Here is a 20,332-nt window from a genome sequence, read left to right on the forward strand (position 1 = left end):
CGTTGTATACGTCAGTCGCGCAAAACGTGCATTTGGTCACCGCCGGAAGTCAACGACTGGAGTTTATCATTTAAAAATTGTAAATAATTTTGTTACAAAACCTATGGCTGTGCAATTACTCAAAATTTGATTATGATTTTTGGCTCCAATGTCTATGATAAAATATTAATCGAAATAATAATGTGAAAATAACGCATACGAAAATTTCAAGCTTCGGTGTGCAAAGACCTTTACTGCCATTGCATTTTCCATGTCTGTATGACGTTCACATTCAAACTGAATAACAAAACAAAACACCAAAAATTTGTTTAAACTAAATAAAATGTGCTTTTAAAAAAATGGCTACAACTATTCAAGAGCATAGATACTCCAACTGTGTTCGTCTGTCAGAAACAGTCATGTACACCGACGATTGCTAGAAAATTCTGGGGTAATTTTTGTTTTTTGTGTGAACTATTACTTTTAAAGCACATCCAGCTTCCTCCTCACCTAGTAAATCTCCATGCACGAGGGCCACTAAGTACCACAGGACCCCAAAGACAAACCAGGTGCCAGCAAAGGTGGCCGAAAACAGGAAAAGCTTGTAGCGCCACTGCATGTCTAGGAAAGTGGTCCAGAGGTCCCGCAGGTAAAGCGTCCCACGGCCGCTCACGTGTTCGATGCGAACGTTGCTCCGCCCATCTTTGGACAGAACCCGTCGCCGGCGTCTCAAAGCCGCGGGGCCATTTCCTGTGGAAGCTCCACCCCCTCCACCACCTAAGAGGGGCTTCAGGACATCTGTCTGTGTCTGGGAGTGGCAGACTTTCTGGGGGGATTGGCTACGGGAGGAAGGGGGCGTGGCTGAAGTCATAGCTGTAGGGATAAGAGAGAGATGTTCAGGAGCAGAAGTGCAATAGCGGCAAGAGCAGAATATACAGAATATTCAACCTCCTGTAATTTTCTTTTTTAAATATTTCCCAAATGGTGTTTAACAGAGCAAGGAATTTTTCACAGTATTTCCTAGAATATTTTTTTCTTCTAGAGAAAGTCTTAAGCAATATAAGCCCACTTATAGCAATATTTATAATATTTAAGCAATATTTTTTTTTATCTCGACTGTCTACAGAACGAACCATTGTTACACAACGACTTGTCTAATAACCCTAACTCGCTTAGTTAACCTAATTAACCTAGTTAAGCCTTTAAATGTCACTTTAAGCTAAATACTAGCATCTTGAAAAATATCTAGTCTAATATTATTTACTGTCATCATGACAAAGATAAAATAAATCAGTTATTAAAAATGAGTTATTAAAACTATTATGATTAGAAACGTGTTATTAAAACTATATCATCTAGAAGCGATATCACCACATGGGTTCAGGACTACTTTGACAAACCTTTATCAAGTGCCACAATACATAGTTACACCCATATATGCCAGTTAAAACTGTACTGTGCCAAACGGAATCCCTATGTTAACAAGTGTCCAGAAGTGCGTTTGACTTCTCTGAGCTCTGAGACATCTGGGATGGACCATCACACAGTTGAAACATCACTGTGATCAGATAATTCAGTATTTCGGGTATATTTGGGGAGAAATGGACGCCCTGTGCTCTGGACCAAAGAGGAAAAGCATCATCCAGACTGTTTCCAGCAACAAGTCTTAAAGCCAAAGTCTGCCATGGTACTGGGTTGTGTCAAGTGCAAGTTACCTTTGCTAAGAGTACTATGTAATGGCACCATTAATGCTGAAAAGTACATAGAGATTTTGGAGCACAATATGCTGCTGCCTTTTCCATGGATATTTCAACAAGACAATGTAAAACCACTTTCTGCCACATTACAAAGTCCTGGCTGCGGAGGAAGAAGATACAGGTACTTGACTGGCCTGTCTGCAGTCCCGACCTGTGTCCAATAGAGAATGTGTGGCACATTTTGTTGTGCGACAACCACGACCCCATACTGTTGCGCACCTTAAAGGCTTGTACACACGGGACGTTTTCGTTTGCGTTTTACGAGACATTTTTCTGCATTCAAACCCAATCGATTTTCACTGACGTCAAGCAGAAGAGTATGCAAAATCACTCCTTGACGTTAGATGGCGCTACACAACTTTAAGCTTCTGACACCGCGCTTATAACACAGAAGAAGAGGAAGAGAGAAAGTTCACATGCTTGTTGTTAAAGTTACTAGTAACTCGAACAAGCATGCATGGTTCAAGTAGCAGCTCCAGCTCTAGCGATGAAGAAATGATTATTGTTCACAGTGCAATAAGCAGCTCCACGTTCATATCGCCTCTGGGCATCTTCTTCAATGTGCGCTCGCATTGACAGTTTTGTGCTTGAGCACCTCCAAGTGCTGTTTACTGTAACTTCAGCAGCTCCATGCATGTGAACAAAAGTGGCAATCTGATTGGAGGAGATGGTTTTGACGTGGCACGTCAAAACAAAAAAACGAGCATGAGGCGTTTCTTTAGAAATGACGCTTTTACACCTGCCGTTTTGCACATTGGTGTGCACGATCATTTTGCCGCCCTTTATTTAGTCACGAGGCGTTAAACGTCAACGGAAAACAAGCGCAAAAACATCTCTGTGTGCACTAAGGCTTGTTTGCAGAAAGAATGGGACAAAATTACACCTGAAACGCTTCATCACTTGGTGTCTTCAGTCCCTAAACATCTTTTAAGTGTTGTGAAAAGTAAATGGCAACATTACAAAGTGGTAAATGCTTTACTGTTCCAACTTTCTTGCAAGGACCAAAATTGAAATACGTATTTATTTGGGGGGGGGGGTTGGGGGAATAGAATAGAAATGAGAAATTATAAGGAACACATGTTGAACTGTCTGCAGTGAAGTCAAAGTAAATTTAGAAATCACTATTTGTTTTTATTTGCATGTTTCATACTGTCAAAACTTTTTCTGATTTGGGGTTGTAGTTTATTACAGTTAAATATAAAAGTTCCAAAAATAAAATGACTATTATATTTTTTCCACTACAGTAATGACAAGACACACTTGTAAAATGCAACCTGCATATTTCTTTTTTTATTCAAGTTTTGCTTAAAGTGCACTACAGCAATACTGAACAATTGTACGGTAACTAGTCAGTCTGAATTTTCAATTGCCATTTATTTATTTCCTAATAATTCCGGTTATGCCTCAGTTTACAGTTCCAGTTATCAGATCAGGTTACAGAAGCACTTAGTATCTTATTACTCTAACATAGAAAGCAGTTCTTCTTAATGAAAAACCCATCTAGCAGTTAAGCTTGCGTGTGAGAAACCCATCACCTTATCTCATTCTCTAAAAAACCAGGTCATCCAGTAGCATTTTAGAAGAAACGGCAAAGAAAAGCAAGAGTTTCCATCTCCATCTGAGCTCTTTCCGAAGTAAAGAGAGACTCATTAGAGACACATTAGCGAAGTTTCTCTAAGAGCAGAAATGGCCAAAGTAGCTTTCACAGTGATGTTTATCGCGGACACGTGAGCGCATCCTTCCCTCTTGAGGTTCGTGTGTGCCAGGATCGGGTCCGGGGACGACACTGGTGGTCCATTTGTCTTTATTTTACTTTTTTTGACTCCACATTCAGACCCTCCAGCTGCCCGAGCGCATTAAATGCCCCTCATTGACGCAGTGGACGCAGCTGCCCTTTCTCATTTAAAGGCTGCCCATCAGCGCTGACCGGCTCAGTTGGCTGAAAAGGGCGACTTATTCACCGTCCCAAAAGCACAAAAAAAAACCTCAGGAAGGAATCGCAGATGAAAAGAGCGCCACCATGTTTTCCATATTCTCAGCATTCCTCAGGGGATGACATTTCTGAGCACTTCACCTTTAGAAACACTGACTGTTTTAAGGTGAATTGAACACTGCATCTCCTGTTGAACTTTATCACACTTTGTTTTTTAAGGTACAGTTCTTGCTGCGTGAAATGAGAAAACGACTAATATCCAATAATATTCTACATTATTTTTAACCCTTGTGTCTTGTTCAAATTGACTATACTTCCATTATAATGACATTTTTGATTGTAAAGCCATGACAACATAATCATTCGTTCTTGATTATTGGTGGTTTTCCCTGTGTGGAGAAGGTCAAATGTGATTTTTATCGTTACTCATCAGTCGGCACCATTAACCATTTAGATAGGCCTGTGCAAAAAAATGTCAGGGTTTTATATGGAATTAACAGAGATTATAACGTGTGTTCATAAATACACTTACTACTTTTACCAGTTTCTGAGAGCTGAGCTGCTTATTTCGATTTTTCTCAGACATATCAAGTGCACAAAGATCTCTCTCCCACACACTATACTCCATATAAAAGCCCAAAACTAAGCTTTTTTTGCACTGCTACTGTTGATCAACTGTACAAATGACACATTTGACCTCTTCCCAACAGCGAAAACCAGCAACAATCAAGAATGCATGATTATATGGTGTCAAGGCTTAGCAATAAAAATGTCATTATAATGGAAGTCAATGGGGCAAAAACAGACACTAACATAACAAAAAGGTAGTGGATTTGCCCAGAGTGTATTGTTGAATTTTTGTTTTCAAAGCATTTGCCCAAAATATTTGTCAAAATTAGATTTATCACCAAAAATCAGTACATTTGCTCAAACACAGAGAAAGTTGTGGCCAAATTAAGCCTCAAAATAGTGGATAAAAACACCCCCAACAGCACACAAGGGTTAATAATAAAAAGGTAATAAGCCACAAGTTAATAGTGAGAATTGGTACTTAAGATTTAATACAAGTCTTTTGTGTCTCCAGAATGTGTCTGTAAAGTTTCAGCTCAAAATACCCATCACATTATACATTATACCTTTGTGTATTGAAAATTTCAGCTGTTTTGACTTTGTAGCTGTTTTTGTTGCCTGTGCCTTTAATGCAAATGAACTGATTCTCCCCACCCACCATTCCCATGTGAGTGTCAGAGCAATCGCTCACTAAATTGCTATGATGGGTGTAGCTTCTCCTGCTGTGTCTCGCGCATAAGCAGCACAGTGACAGACAAGAATGAAGCATAGTACAGTAAGAACTTTCTTAACTGTTATTTGATGTAGGTGTTGTGGAGTTAATTCAAGCCTTTTTGCAACGATGAGTCACACACAATGTCGTTATAAAGTTTGCGTGCGTGCACACACTCACACACACACACGTTTAGCTTTGCACTGGAAATGTGACAGGATACACGTTAATATCCGCTGCTGTATGGACATCCGTTATGTTAATGTTCAAAATAAACCTGATTTAACATCCACAAACCGGGATTGAAGCGTCTTCCTTTATAATTGTACTGACATGCGGCTGTGATGATGAATTATGAAACGATTTTTACTGTTTTTATTACAAACATGCTCTGTTTTAGAAACGTGTTAAACTTGTGAAACTCATTCTCGAGGTGCTGATGATCACAGAGAGCTGAACAGATCTTTTAATCCCGGTTGCTTTGCGCACGTTAGGTCTTAGGATATGATTATTCACATCACTATAGAGACATGTTAATAATATGTGGCTGTCAATCAATTCGTGGACGGGGAAACCGCACTCCTATGTCACGTTGCGGTGGGCCTCAAAATGGGAGGGATTTGGATCCTATTTTAATGTCAAGAAATGTTTAAAAATAGACTTGTTTCTATCACTCCAATATGAGAGTGGACACACTATACTTACACACAGTCCTGTCCAAACAGCTTACAAACTTTTCATCATAGGTGCCCTTTAAACTAAAGTGTTACCAGAATTGTTTTTGTGAATGCAAACGACACATTACCTGGATGGGAAATAGAAATCATGCATTGAAAGAGACCTATTAAGCGCCTTTTTAAAAGATGTAAATTAAGTCTCTGATGCGCGTGTGTGTGTGTGTGTGTGTGTGTGTGTGTGCGCGTGTGTGTGCGTGCGTGCGTGCGTGCGTGTGTGTGTGCGTGCGTGTGTGTGTGCGTGTGTGTAAAGTTTCAGCTCAAAATAGTCTTGTTTTTGCTTTAAAATAAGGTGCTAGTGTAAGGAGGAGTGTTTCTACAGGTGGTTTGTCAAGTCCACTCACCTGTGAGAGACACAGTGAATACACAATGTTTTTTATGATGTTCAGTGATTGTTTAAAAATGTCTTCTGCAAGTAAACAAAACTGGTGCAAGTGTCGATTAAAATGACAGAGAGATGAAAGAGTGCGTTTTCTACAGGTGGTTTGTCAAGCCCACTCACCTGTGTGAAATTACCTGTGTCAGAATATTATTTCTGAAAACAACACTCATCTAAAAAACACTTCTTGATTTAAGAGTTTTTATATATTAGCACTGGAAACAAGACAAAATTTTTCATATAATATATTTAATAAAATAAATGATGGAGTAATTGGGGGTTCATTCCACTGTGGCGACTCCTGATAAATCAGGGACTAAGTCGAAGGAAAAAATTAATTTATGAATGAAAGAACAAGACAAATACTTTAAGAAAAGCATTTTATCCAGTGCAGTCTCCTGACAAACAAAAAGGACAGCCTCAATATTTCCCTACACTGACAGCTTTATTTCCAAGACTCATCCAAGAATCACTTCCTAGCCTCAACTCATTCATTCTCCCCTTTCTTGTTTAAACGTCCCAGTTTTTACCTCCGTCTCCCTTCAGACTCTGCCTTCCGCAACCAAATCAAATAAATAAATGAAATGAATGAGTAGCGGGGAGATGTGATACGCTCTCCCCTCTCTGACCCGGCTCTGGACTCACGCTGAGGGAATGAATAGGTATCTGTCTGGATCTCTGTGCTCTGAATACTAACGCTGGAGGAGGCGGTTCTCGACTGCGGGCACGTGTTATAAGCCGAGTGTACACACAGCTGACCTCTGAACTCGCCCACACAAATACAGTACGTACAGCAGACAAACGTTGACTGATCGTGCACTTGTCATGCTCTCAGAGACCTTCAGATCTGAGGACTGTACATGCATAAATGCTGGAAATTACTTCTACAGACAAACATACATTGTACCTACGCTTGAATGTTGTACCTACATTGTACCTACGCTTGAATGTGATTTATAATATGAATACGGAAATATCTTATATATATATATATATATATATATATACAGTTGGGGGGAAATTATTCGCCCCCTATGCAATGCTTATTCTTTTACAAATATTTATCAAGTTAAATTTTTCTTATAATATGTTTTCTGCTGGAGAAAGTCTTATTTGATTTTATTTCAGCTAGAATGAAAGCAGTTTTTTTTTAACCATTTTAAGGTCATTATTATTAGCCCCCTCAAGCAATGCATGGTTTAGATTGTCTACAGAACAAACCGGTTATACAATGAGTATGTTTACATAGACACCAATAACCCGATTTTATTACGATTAAGACAATCCTCTGATTAAGAGTTTACCACGTAAACAGCTATTTTATTTTATTAATTTCATCTGATTAAGGTCATAATCGAATTAAGAGAAATCGAATTAAGACATGTGGAGTATGCCGCTTTTATTACTGAAGTGCAGTACAGACATGTAAACACCTTAATCAAAATATTACCGTCATGTAGGACTTTTCGCCGCATTTTGCAACAGGATAATCCACACACACATGGCTGTTTGACACTATTCTCTGCACCTACCAAGTCAGTGAAGACCACGGGCACCTGCATCGCGAAATGCAGAGTTTTTTTTCTCCCAATTTAGCGTACGGTATGAAAATTCCATTAAAACAACACTCCTCCAGCTGTTGCATCCAATTATTGTCTTCGATTAAGGCAAATAATTTGATTACTGATGTCCATGTAAACGTAGTCAATGACTCGCCCAATTACCCTAACTTAAACCTAACCTAATTAACCTAGTTAAGCCTTTAAATGTCACTTTAAGCTGAATACTAGTATCTTGAAGAATATCTAGTCAAAAATTATTTACTGTCATCATGACAAAGATAAAATAAATCAGTTATTAGAGATGAGTTATTAAAACTATTATGATTAGAAATCTGTTGAAAAAATCTCTCTGTTAAACTATAAAATATATTAAATAATTTTAATTTAACACGAGGGCGAATCATTTTGACTTCAACTCTATATATAATCTGCCATATGTTATATACAGTAGTCAACATGTGAAGTGGATCAGAAATATTAATATTGCATAAATCTAATACATTAATTCATAAATGCATTTTAATAAATGTTAATATAAAAATATTGGTGTCGTTTAAAACACATTTTGGTTTTAGGGCAACTTTGAGGAACGTTTTTGGTCCACTTCAACACTACATTTAACATGTGTATATATACGTATTTGTATTTTTATAATAAACTCTATGCATTTATTGCAAAACATAAAAACTTATGAAATAAAATTATTTTACTTGTGTTAACTTTCAAGATTTAACTGTAATTGTTAAAGATTAATATATAATGAATTTTTTTACAATATTTTTAAATATAAATTGCATATATGTACATATAATATATTATAATATATATAATATAACTTGTATTTTTTTATATATTTATTATCTGTTTTTTGTCCTGTCTCTGTAATCCTGTTGCACTGTAGAAGCTCTGTCACCAAAACAAATTCCTCGTATGTGTGAACATACCTGGCAATAAAGCTCTTTCTGATTCTGATAATATATGCTCATGTGTATATATATATATATATACATATAATTTTTTGACACATGGCATTCATTCATTTTCTTTTAGCTTAGTCTCTTTATTCGTCTGGGACTGCCACAGCGGAATGAACCGCCATCTATTCCAGGTTCTGTTTACACAGCGGATGCCCTTCCAGCTGCAACCCAATACTGGGAAACACCCATTCACACAGACACACTCATACAGTATGGCCAATTTAGTTTATTCAATTCACCTATAGCGCATGTGTTTGGACTGTGGGGGAAACCCACGCCAACACGGGGAGAACATGCAAATTGACCCAGCCAGGACTCAAACCAGTGACCTTCTTGCGGTGAGGCAACAGTACTAACCACTGAGCCACCATGTCGCCTATACATGACATGTGTCTGAAATTGATATACATTCTTGATTTGCACATCAGAGTTCTACACTCTTTAATTAAAGTAAATTGGACAAGAAAAACAATACATTAACCACAGTATATTCTGAGTGAAATTAACAGCAAAGAATAATGAAGTGTCCAGACTGTTGACTTGCCTAATTCTTAGTTATTTTACTATTGCACTGCTTAGCAAAAAGCTTTAAAATACTGTTTAATTTTGACTAGAAAACAATACATTAGGTATATCAGTGTGAAATTTGTTTATGCACCAATGTTTGTTGTCATTACTAAAACAAATAACGAGCTGTGTCCAGAGTGTTAACTCGTATTGTAATCATACACAAGAAACGACACTTAAGAGGCCATGTTGTTTCACTGTGGAGTGTACAAATTGTCATCGTATTTTTTTTTTTCTCGCTCTTCCTCTCACTTTCTGTCCTCACTCGTTCCCTTTCTTTCTCACTCTCTGTCCTGTACACACAAGAATCCTTTTGTTTGGAGATGAGATGAAAGAGACAAAAGCCACCATTGAAAAATACAACACTGCAAGTGTGTGTGTGAGAGAGAGAGAGGAAAGAATGACATCGAGAGATGGACAGAAAACAAACTCGATATTAAAACTCTCATCAGTATTCTGAGGCTGTGCAAACTTTTACTTTGCTCTATTCAGCATGATCCAATGCACTTTTTTTCATTCGATCCAGTGCAAAGTCGTTTAAGAGATCGACATTTCTGGTTAAAGGCTGCAGTCTGGTCTGCTAAGTTCATTTATTTGCTTGAAGAGCTCGGATTAAATGTCCAAAATGATAAGGTTAAAATGAATGAGGTGGAAAAAAGGGAAGGAAAAGCCCAAAGAGGAAATCCAAAAACTTCTGCCAGTTCAGATGTTTGCCAGAAAGAGCCATGGGGAGCATATCAGATCAGTTGAAAGCAAGAAAAGAAAACCCACACGATGCTGCGTTTCAGTCAAAGTCTATGAAATGATTTGATAGTGGCGGATAATGCCTCCTCTTTTATATCTCCACATCAGTAAATGTTGTTTTTCGCTCATAAATGATACTAATTTATGCAGCTGCATTCTAGATGATTCTATGTTTTCATAACCCAACATTGGGTCAAATATGAACAAACCCAAATATAAGGTTACAATATGCCATTTAAATTTCATTTAACACTGGGAGTTTGTCCATATTTGACCCAACATCGGATCACGACAACACATCACTTATTTGAGTGTGAGCAAACTATAACTAAACTGAATTAAAAACATTAACATACACTAAATCAACTACTTCTGTAATAAAGGTATCTAAAACGTGTTTTCGCTGCAGATAAATTCATCTGACAAGACCAAACCAATGCAATGCAACCAATAACACAACACAACATTTGGATGCCAGTCAAATTTTCCTTGATAGTAAACAGAAGATGTTTATGTTCTGCATGAAAACATTAAACACATTGAAGTCCAGTGCTTCATGAAAATACAGCTAATAAAAGTACAGAAATTATCTTCAAAATTAACTTAAGCAACTTAATAAACGATAAGCCATTTAAACAAACAAGCTGTTGGCTACCCATCAGAACAACTTAACATTCAGCACTGGCTTGTGAGCATATTATTTTACCATAATGTTTACAAAATATCTTGTTGAGATGCACCTGTTTCTTGGTGAACTGCTGCATTAAGGATAAGAATAGTGATTTAGTGCAAAACTGCACTCATTTAAGATAAATGACATCGTTATGATACTTGTGACACAATATAAGCACACATACTCCTCTAGGCCTCACAATAAGTGACTTTGCCATGTATTTTAAAACTTTTACTTCAGCACTTACCTTTAACCGAGGACTTGAACGCAGAGCTCTCTATCAATGATGTACAAGTCACTCCTGATTTCCAATGTTAGGAAACATCAGAGAATAATAATCTGAGGTGGAAAATCAATATATACACACGCGCGTTCCTGTCAACAAAATTCGCGCCAAAAAAACGACTAGCCTCGGAGGTCTCATAATTCTACGCTTGTTTGTCATTCAAATAAACAAATAACACACAACTAATAACACCCTTGGTATCTAGATGTGTGACAAACAATTTAGACTCACTTAAAGTTAAACCTGTATACAATATAAAGTCGATTCGACCCTAATAATAAGTTCGCATAAGTGTCAGTCAGTGCCGGTCCCGGTCGAATGTTACCGATTTATTATGTAATGTCGTCCTCTATATCTCTCTGTCTCTCTCTCTCCCCTCCTTCTCCTTGCTCTCTTTCTATCTGCCTTGTCCTATAAGTGGAACTTCTCAATAACTTTTGTTAGCAGCTCTATCAGAAAACTGTCTCCTCTCGTCTCAGTCCTGGCTTTCATTGTTGATGTAAATACGTACTTTCAGCGCCTCAGCACTATTTAATTCATTAATTCAGTGGCCCTCCGCTCCTCCTCCCACCCCCCTGTGTCTCCATCTGTAAATAGAGCCCTTTTTGTTGAGCTCCTCCGCCTTTGTAAACTTTTCTGCTTGATTTAAATATGTCGAAATCAAGGAACTGTATGTTGCTATTGTTCACAGGACGCGTTCATTATGTATAAATGCGACCTCGGATGTTCAATTAGTTCTGTGGCTTTTTATTTCCCCCCTCCCTTTTTTTCTGTCCCCCAAGCGGAATTTGCGACTTTCGGAGTGACATGACTTTGAAGTCGATCCATGTCCGCTTGAATAAAAGCGCAGTAAGCAGGTGCAAAACTTTGAATAGAGGCGTAGAAATAATTGGACACTGTAATTCTGCTTAAGGGAGAACTTTTCGTGTTTTGTAACATTCATTAATACTAAAATTGACCAGAATAGCTGATTAAAAACAGCAAAAGTCAAGAAAAAAATCTAAAAAATACAGTTCAACAGTGAATCGTTTAGCTTGTTAAAAATATAGCAATTATTTGAAATGAATTACGCAGGGGTTATTTCGAAATATATCGATTATTTTGTTTTTTGCTTTTATTGTGAATAAAAGTAGATGTGTAAGGTATAAAAGTTGACTGCACTCAAATTACTGTTTGTTCAAACTGCATATTTAATATGAGTTCAACCAACACAATTCCTAAGTTTTTTTTGGGGGGGGGAGACAACTTAATTGTTTTATGTTCGATCCAATTATTATTTTTTTAATTATTAAGTTAACTTAATTGGTTTGTGTTGTGACAACATGAAGGAATTGTATGGAACCTATCATTTTTTACAGTGTTTTATAGTGTCAGTGGCCCTATATCAGGATTCACAACCCAGAGAGAACATTTTTAGAAAGAAATTTACCTTGCATATGTATTATTTGAAAGCTTTATGTCATGTCGACGTGTTATCTATTTTAAAAGATGACTCCACGGCTTAGACTTAATTTAAAATGCCACACTTTACATTGTCTGATTTATTTATTAATAATACTACTAATAATAAATGGGCATATAATTATAATTATTATTTTTATTTTACTATTTTTATTATTATTATTGTATAAAACGACAACGTAAAGAGTGGCAGTATGTGCAATTATCATAGCCTATAAAATTGTTTCTGGATCTTTTTTTTTTTTTTTAAGTCTCCTTAACAGTGAAAAAAAGTCTCCTTAACAGTGGTTGGAGTCTCTGAAACGTCTGAAATCCAACAAGCGCCGTCATACAAAACTAATGAAATGTAATTATTTACACTCTTAAGGTTCTATAGGCCGGACATCAACCGAGGCTTGTTGTGGCGGAAGTAAAATTTACCGCGTGCTCTATAAATGGAGCAGACACATAAATCTGCACGCAGACCGCCGCACAATCCGGTTTGCGCCGCGAGACATTTTGCGCGCCTCTTGTTCACACGCGCATCAATCTCCAGTTTTTTCCCGCCCATCTGACAAAGCGCGCGATTTTCTTGGACCGGAAAGAACTCACAGTTGAAGAAGATTTAGGAATCAAACATAAGTATAGATGAAACAACTTTAAAATAAGTGAACTTTTGAAGCACATGTTTGTGAATAAAGAGCCACTGAAAAACAAATAGGAGAATCTTTAAATAGTTAAAAAATCCATCACCCAGAGATGCAAATGAGAGGATGCAGATACACAAGAGAAGAATGGATGGATGGAGGAGAACAGGATGAGGCATAAAAAGGAAGTGGAGGTGAAGTTAGTCGATCAGGACTCTTTTTCTGTCGGAAGAGACTTGTTCTTCTGTTCTCGCTCTTTGTTGACACTTTTCTCTGGCATCAGTTTGTTTACTGGACACAAAGTTCACTTGCTTTTCCTACTGAACTTCCGTCTCTCTCTCTCTCTCTCTCTCTCTCTCTCTCTCTCTCTCTCTCTCTCTCTCTCTCTCTCTCTCTCTCTCTCTCTCTCTCTCTCTCTGAAGTGTCACTTCTAAGATGTTCACATTTATACTAAACAGAACTGAATCATGTTTAATTAGGCCTGTCACAACAGTCAATACATCGACTTATGCAATACTTGCAGATGACCTCAATAGTTTTTTGCCGTTGCAATATATATTTACAAATTCACAAATAATGTTAAAGCCATTTTACAATGACATTTACATTCTACCTCACCGCTATCAAAGTTTATAATTGGACATTTACCTAACAGGACATTTTTAATAGTGTATAATAGGACATTTAACGTTTTAACATCAAATTATAGAATCTAAATAACCTTAAAAAGGATAAATATTTTAAAGTGTTTATTAATTATTGTGTAATTAGTGGCATTAAACGATCTCAAAACGACAATATTATCGCATATCGCAACAATTTCTAACAATATATCGCACAACAAAATTCCCTTATCGTGATAGGCCTAGTTTTAATTAAACATCAACTCAACTACTAAACATTATGGCTTTTTTAAAATCTTTTCTTCCCAATGTCAAGCTGCTTTGACACCGTTTACATTGTATAAAGTGCTCTAGAAATAAAGATGAACTGAATGGAATTGATATTCAACTCCGTTTTATAGCCTGTCTGTCAGTTCAGTCTAGCTGTACAACCTTTATTGTGACTTTCAATGCTTTTTGTAGCACACACACAAACACTGAGCATTGATTTTCATTCAGGATTTGTTTTTTATTTGTTTTTTTATTTGTTTGGGGTACCAATGCACATTTACTGTCCAAGGGAGCCGCTCGGTGAAGTTTTATGCCTTCGCAGTGAGGGGAGGTTTATTTGCACAATCAGCGAGAGAAGTTTTATTGGGGTGATCAGTGTTGAGTCCTGTACCGCACAGCTGGCCTCATGGTTCAGCCAAGGGATTCTCCCTCGTGTTCGTCCATTCCTGCGTTCAGATCTGCGGTCTCTTAGGAACCCTTCGCTCTAGAGCCCTCCTGTGGCTATTAAAGAGATGCTTCCAGCTGGTAGGTGTCCAAATTCTATAAAAACAAATTAAAAACTGTTCTCATTGGTCAATTGAGGAAACCCATGCCAACACGAGGAGAACATGCAAACTCCACACAGAAATGCCAACTAGCTCAGCCGGGGCTCAAACCAGCGACCTTCTTGCTGTGAGTCCTTCATGCTACCCACTGCGCCACCCTGACGCATTTTCCTGTGATGAAAGAGTTTATAAAAATTCTGAATGATGAAGCAATTCAACTATTGATTTTTCATTTATGCCAAAAAAATATTTGAATATTAAGTAAAGATTATACTCCATGAAGTTTTTTTTTTGTAAGTTTCCAACCATATATCAATTTTTTGGTCAGTAATGCATTGCTAGGAACTTAATTTGAAGAAAAGGGGATTTTTCTCAGCATTTTATTTAACCCTCAGATTCCAGATTTTACATTAGTTGTATATTGGACAATTATTGTTCTATATAAAGGTTGAAATGTTATTTATTTAACTTTGATATGATGTTAAAAAAGTAAGAATTTGACTACTAGTTTTGTAGTCTAGTGTCAAATATTTTGTCACTTTTGTTTTCCAAAGATACTTTGGCTTTCATATTTTCAGAAATACATGTTCTGTGATGTGACTTGGTGCATTCAGTCTTGAACAAACTGAAGAACATTCAGCTTTTATGACTTGAAAATTGCTTTTAAATTACATTTCTTAACACATTTTGGCATTTTTCATTTATTAAAAATGAATGAGGGCACCTTATGCATCAATAACCTGATTGATTTGGATTTCTTTTTTGAACAGCTTCCCAAATCCTCTTGCTTTAGAGTAGGGGTCACCAATCTCGGTTGAAGCAAGTTGGTTTAGTTCCAACTTGCTTCAAAACACCTGCCTGGGTGTTTCAAGTATACCTAGTAAGACCTTGATTAGCTTGTTCAGGTGTGTTTGATTAGAGTTGGAGCTAAAATCTGCAGGACACCGGCCCTCCAGGAACAAGTTTGGTGACCCCTGCTTTAGAGAAAGGCTCATCAATATATGAACAACTCCAGTAGAGGGCAGTGCTGCGCTGTTCATCTTCAGTATAAACAGAAAAGTATTGTATACACACACACTACAGTACATCACTTACTATTTATGCAAAAATATGTGTTATATAAAGACAAAAGTATTAGCCCTTTAATTATTTGAATTTGAAAGTTGGTTTGAATTTTTTAATATATTTCCCAAATTATGTTTAACAGAGCATGTTTAACTTACATCAGAGAAAAAGGCATCATGGTGGCGCAGTGGTTAGCACGATCACCTCACAGCAAGAAGGTTGCTGGTTCGAACCTCAGCTAGGTCAGTTGGCATTTCTGTGTGGAGTCCGCATGTTCTCCTCGTGTTAGCGTGGGTTTCCTATGGGCGCTCCGGTTTTCCAAAGACATGTGGTAGAGGTGAATTGGGTAGGCTAAATTGTCCATAGTGTTTGTGTGTGAATGAGTGTGTATGGGTGTTTCACAGTGATGGGTTGCAGCTGGAAGGGCATCCGTTGTGTAAAGCATATGCTGGATAAGTTGGCGGTTCATTCCGCTGGGGCGACCCCTGATTAATAAAGGGACTAAGCCGAAAAGAAAATAAATAAATGAATGGTCGTCATATAAATCTGCTTTAATTAGTCATAATTGTGTGCAATGTAGGAGAGAACTGTGATTTTTGTGACACTGTGGCTGATAATGTGCATTGCAGAATGTGTGATAAAAGAAATCACCTGAATATGTAAATGAATGAATAATGAGACAACATTTGTACAGGAAAATGTCTTTATTTACATTGAAGTCAGCATTATAATAGTGCATATTTTGTTTATTTTCTAACGTTATCAACCTACTATTGCAATTAACCTTCAGTAATGTGTTATTGCACAGACTGAATGCTTATCAAATCTGACAGAAATTGATAATGCAAATGCAGAGACTGATAAGGGCTAATCTGCTTTCGGGTTAGAAGCTGATGCGTGAAATCCCCAAATAACTCGACACATAGATCAACTTAAAAATAAGAGGGAAAAATTATAATTGTGGCGGCTCAGTGGTTAACACTGTGGCCTCACAGTTAGAGGGTCGCTAGTTTGAGTCCCAGCCGGGCCAGTTGGTGTTTCTGAGTGGAGTTTGCATGTTCTCCCCGTGTTGTTGTGGGTTTCCTCCGGGTGCTCCGGTTTCCCCCACAGTCCAAACACTATAGGGGAATTGAATAAACTAAATTGGCTATAGTGTATGAGTGTGTGTGTGTGTGTGTGTGTGAATGTGAAAGTGTGTATGGGTGTTTCCCAGTATTGGATTGCATTTGGAAAAGGATCTACTGCATAAAACATATGCCGGAATAATTGGCGATTCATTCCGCTGTGGTGACCCCTGATAAAGAAGGGACTAAGCCGAAGGAAAATGAATGAATGAAATTATAACTGTTGTAATCTCTCAAGGAAATGTTATGCCGGCCAATCAAATGCTACTGGGGCATGCATTAATGATCCCATCTGCAACATATCATCCACGTTTTGTTCGGATTGGCCTGACCTTCACCAGGATTTCACACACAGGATTTTCATTAGAATGAGGAAACAATGGTGTTTGAGGCTCACAGTATGAACTCTTATTCATATCTAGATATTCATTCTATGGGACCTTCAAGAATATGAAAAATACATGGTCTTGTCCTTATTATTTCTCCTTTTTATTTTTAAGAGTTTATTGAGTGCTACTAGAATGGCTGAATGTGAGATTGCAGTTATTTGAATTGAATTGGGATTTAATTGATGAAAATTGCAGTATAAAATATGCACAATGCAATATATTGGAGAGTCATATATCATGTTAATCTTGAATTATGACTTCAAATATAATATTGCAACTCAGAAGAACTGCTGTATTCAAAACATTTCATTGGAATCAAGTAATTCGTACCAGTTCAATCAACAGGAAGCTGAGCAACTTTTATTAAATTCCAAATGACGTCAATTACCAAAAAGCTGTTATTATGACTATAATTCACCGCAATCTTTTTATGGCATTTATCTGGTAGAAAACAATGAGAGGGAATCTAATCTGTTAGTCATTTATTATCTCATTATCTTCATTCGACACTATGGTTCACTTATGGACTCATTTCTGATAATAATACTACAATATACACACTACCTGACAAAAGTCTTGTCGCCTATCCAAGTTTTAGGAACAACAAATAATAACTGGACTTTTAGTTGATCATTTGGTATCAGAAGTGGCTAATATGAAGGCAAAGACCTCTAGATTACTCTTATTTTACCACAATAACATATGATCATGCCTTGATTATTAATGATTTAATTAGAACAGCAAGGTCTGACGTTGCTTAGACAAAAGTCTTGTCACAGAACAGAAATAATGTCCAGTATAGAATATGTGGTCATGCTGCAGTGGAAACAGAGTGAATATTGTGTCTGACTCCATCATGAGCTTGGAGGACTGCATCCATACATCTCTGCAATGACTCAAATCACTGATTAATAAAGTCATCTGGAATGGCAAAGAAAGCGTTCCTGCAGGACTCCCAGAGTTCATCAAGAGACTTTAGTTTAATATTCAATGCCTCCTCTATCTTTCCCCAGACATGCTCGATAATGTTCATGTCTGGTGACTGGGCTGGCCAATCCTGGAGCACCTTGACCTTCTTTGCGTTCAGGATCTTTGATGTGGAGGCTGAAGTATGAGAAGGAGCGCTATCCTGCTGGAGAATTTGACCTCCCCTGTGGTTTGTAATGTAATGGGCAGCACAAATGTCTCGATACCTCAGGCTGTTGATGTTGCCATCCACTCTGCAGATCTCTCACACACCCCCATACTGAATGTAAACCCAAACCATGATTTTTTCTTCACCAAACTTGACTGATTTCTATGGGAATCTTGGGTCCATGCGGGTTTCAGTAGGTCTTCTGCAATATTTGTGATAATTGGGATGCAGTTCAACAGATTATTCATAAAGAAAATCAACCTTTTTCTACTTTTCAACTAGAAGTCAAGTTATTATTTGTTGTTCTTACAACTGTGATAGACGACAAGACTTTTGTCAGCTAGTGTATATTGCATTAAGGGACCTTAATCATTCTTCCAAAGACTTAACCTTGAAAAGTTTGAAAAAGTGACTTTAATGAACATTATTAATAGTGTAAAGTGATATATTGTCTGGGTTGTTGTTGTATATTACACTACAAAAAAACCTTGTAATAAACAGCCTGTACATTTTCTGTTATTTGACAGGCTTATTTCTCTGTATATTATTTAAAACAATTAAAATGTTAATAAAAGTCACTTTGTTGAACCGTAAAGTTGAATTTTCAACACCAAAAGTCGACAGAGCAGAGATCAACATCCCATAATGCAATTCTCAACCATAAATAAACAGAAAACACTTGTGAATCACAAAATATGGTAACTGTTAATCAACAGATATCCTTTACAGTGAGTAAAACAGTCCTGATATCCTATAGATCACATGTAAACTGTCAGACAAAATCACATTTGTTCTGCAGTTGTTCTACGTGTCTTTTTTCCTCATATTTGTGTGGAAATAACTTACGGCAAGTTCCCTAATCTCATATGTTTAAGAAACATTCAAGATTTTTGAGCATCATCTTTTTTCCTCTTATTAAAAGACACCATCAGCGAGCAGATTTCTCTTCTGACGCATTAAAAAAAGCTGTAAAGTAACAGATGACTTTAATCTTGTATTGTGGAAGTCATCTCTTCATCTGCTTCTCCTTAAATGACCGACATCAATCTCACGTGGAGGACACAGACAGGTTTGCATTTGTCCTCAACTTGCTACAGCTAATATGAAACGGCAAGCCTCTTCAAATAGTTCATCTAATTTTCCCTTTCAGCAGGAGCACGTTACTTCAACAATAAAGGCCTTCAGGATCACTCGTGAGGATGAAAGTGAAGGTCGGCGGTTTCACGCATGACACAGGAGTCGTTTTCCACGTATGTCCTTACGTAATCATCTCCGGTTTACGAGGGTCATATTTATGTCTGAGAGAGAAGTGAGAAATCGAACAATCTCTGACATCAAGGACCGAACGCGACACCATTGTTGACACACAGCAACCTCTGTGTTCTGTTATCAGTACTGTGTGTTAGGTACAGTTCGTTTCTGTATGTATGACTTCCTTCTGTTGAGCGCAAATACGAGGTTTTGCAATGTTTGCATGTGCTGTTTTCCCTATTGGATACATTCTAGGGGCTAGCTGTGTTTATTGATTTCAGACTGTGACTTGGCACGGTGGCTCAGTGGTAAGCCTTGTGGCCTCACAGCAAGAAGGTCGCTGGTTTGAGTCCCAACTGGCATTTCTGTGTGGAGTTTGCATGTTCTCACCGTGTTGGCGTGGGTTTCCTCCGGGTGCTCCGGTTTTCCCCTAGAGTCGACAGCAATCCAGAAAAACAAAGGCCCTTGTGTAATTTATACCACGTTTTCAGATTTTAACACGTTCTCACCCTGTTATTTACTTGTTCATTTTATTTTTTAGCTTTTTGTCTTACCCGCTTTCTGGATCCGTTCTTCGTGGTCAACTCCTCTCTGCGTCTCAAGTCTGCCGACGTACATGGCGAGCTACTGGACAAACTGGTAACAGTTGAAAAGCCGTCCACACAGAGGTAAGCGCGATACGGAACGTTGTTATACTGTCCCATGGCGTTCGCTTTAAAGATGAAATGCAGCCATACGTACTAGGACTGTGCAATTAATCGAAAATTCGGTTTCAATTTTGTTTTCTAACGATAACGAAAAAGTATTAATCGAGATAAACGATTATTGCAGCATATACCGCCCCCTTTGCAGTTGTACACATTTGTTGCTCTGCAGAGCTCAGTTCCACGTGAACATTACTGAAAGCAGGTGCTGTAATGCAACGTCTGCAGCACGGGATGCTCATCATTCACTGATGTACATTCGAATC

The 20,332-nt window shown here is 37.6% G+C and overlaps 1 protein-coding gene across 1 annotated transcript in view; it reads right to left on the minus strand.

Annotated features, from left to right (window-relative positions):
• kcnj10a (potassium inwardly rectifying channel subfamily J member 10a) overlaps nucleotides 1-11,360 on the minus strand; it is a 33,366-nt gene extending 22,006 nt beyond the window's left edge. Inside the window, exons 1-2 of the mRNA XM_056460952.1 lie at nucleotides 10,835-11,360; nucleotides 490-852 (exon numbers count right to left, since the gene is read on the minus strand). Of these exons, the coding sequence (XP_056316927.1) occupies nucleotides 490-850 (361 nt within the window). The 5' untranslated portion in view covers nucleotides 851-852; nucleotides 10,835-11,360. The remainder of the gene's footprint in view (nucleotides 1-489; nucleotides 853-10,834) is intronic.
• Nucleotides 11,361-20,332: the final 8,972 nt, after the last annotated feature.

The sequence above is a fragment of the Danio aesculapii genome, chromosome 7, assembly GCF_903798145.1.
Source record: "Danio aesculapii chromosome 7, fDanAes4.1, whole genome shotgun sequence".
Lineage (NCBI taxonomy): Eukaryota > Metazoa > Chordata > Actinopteri > Cypriniformes > Danionidae > Danio > Danio aesculapii.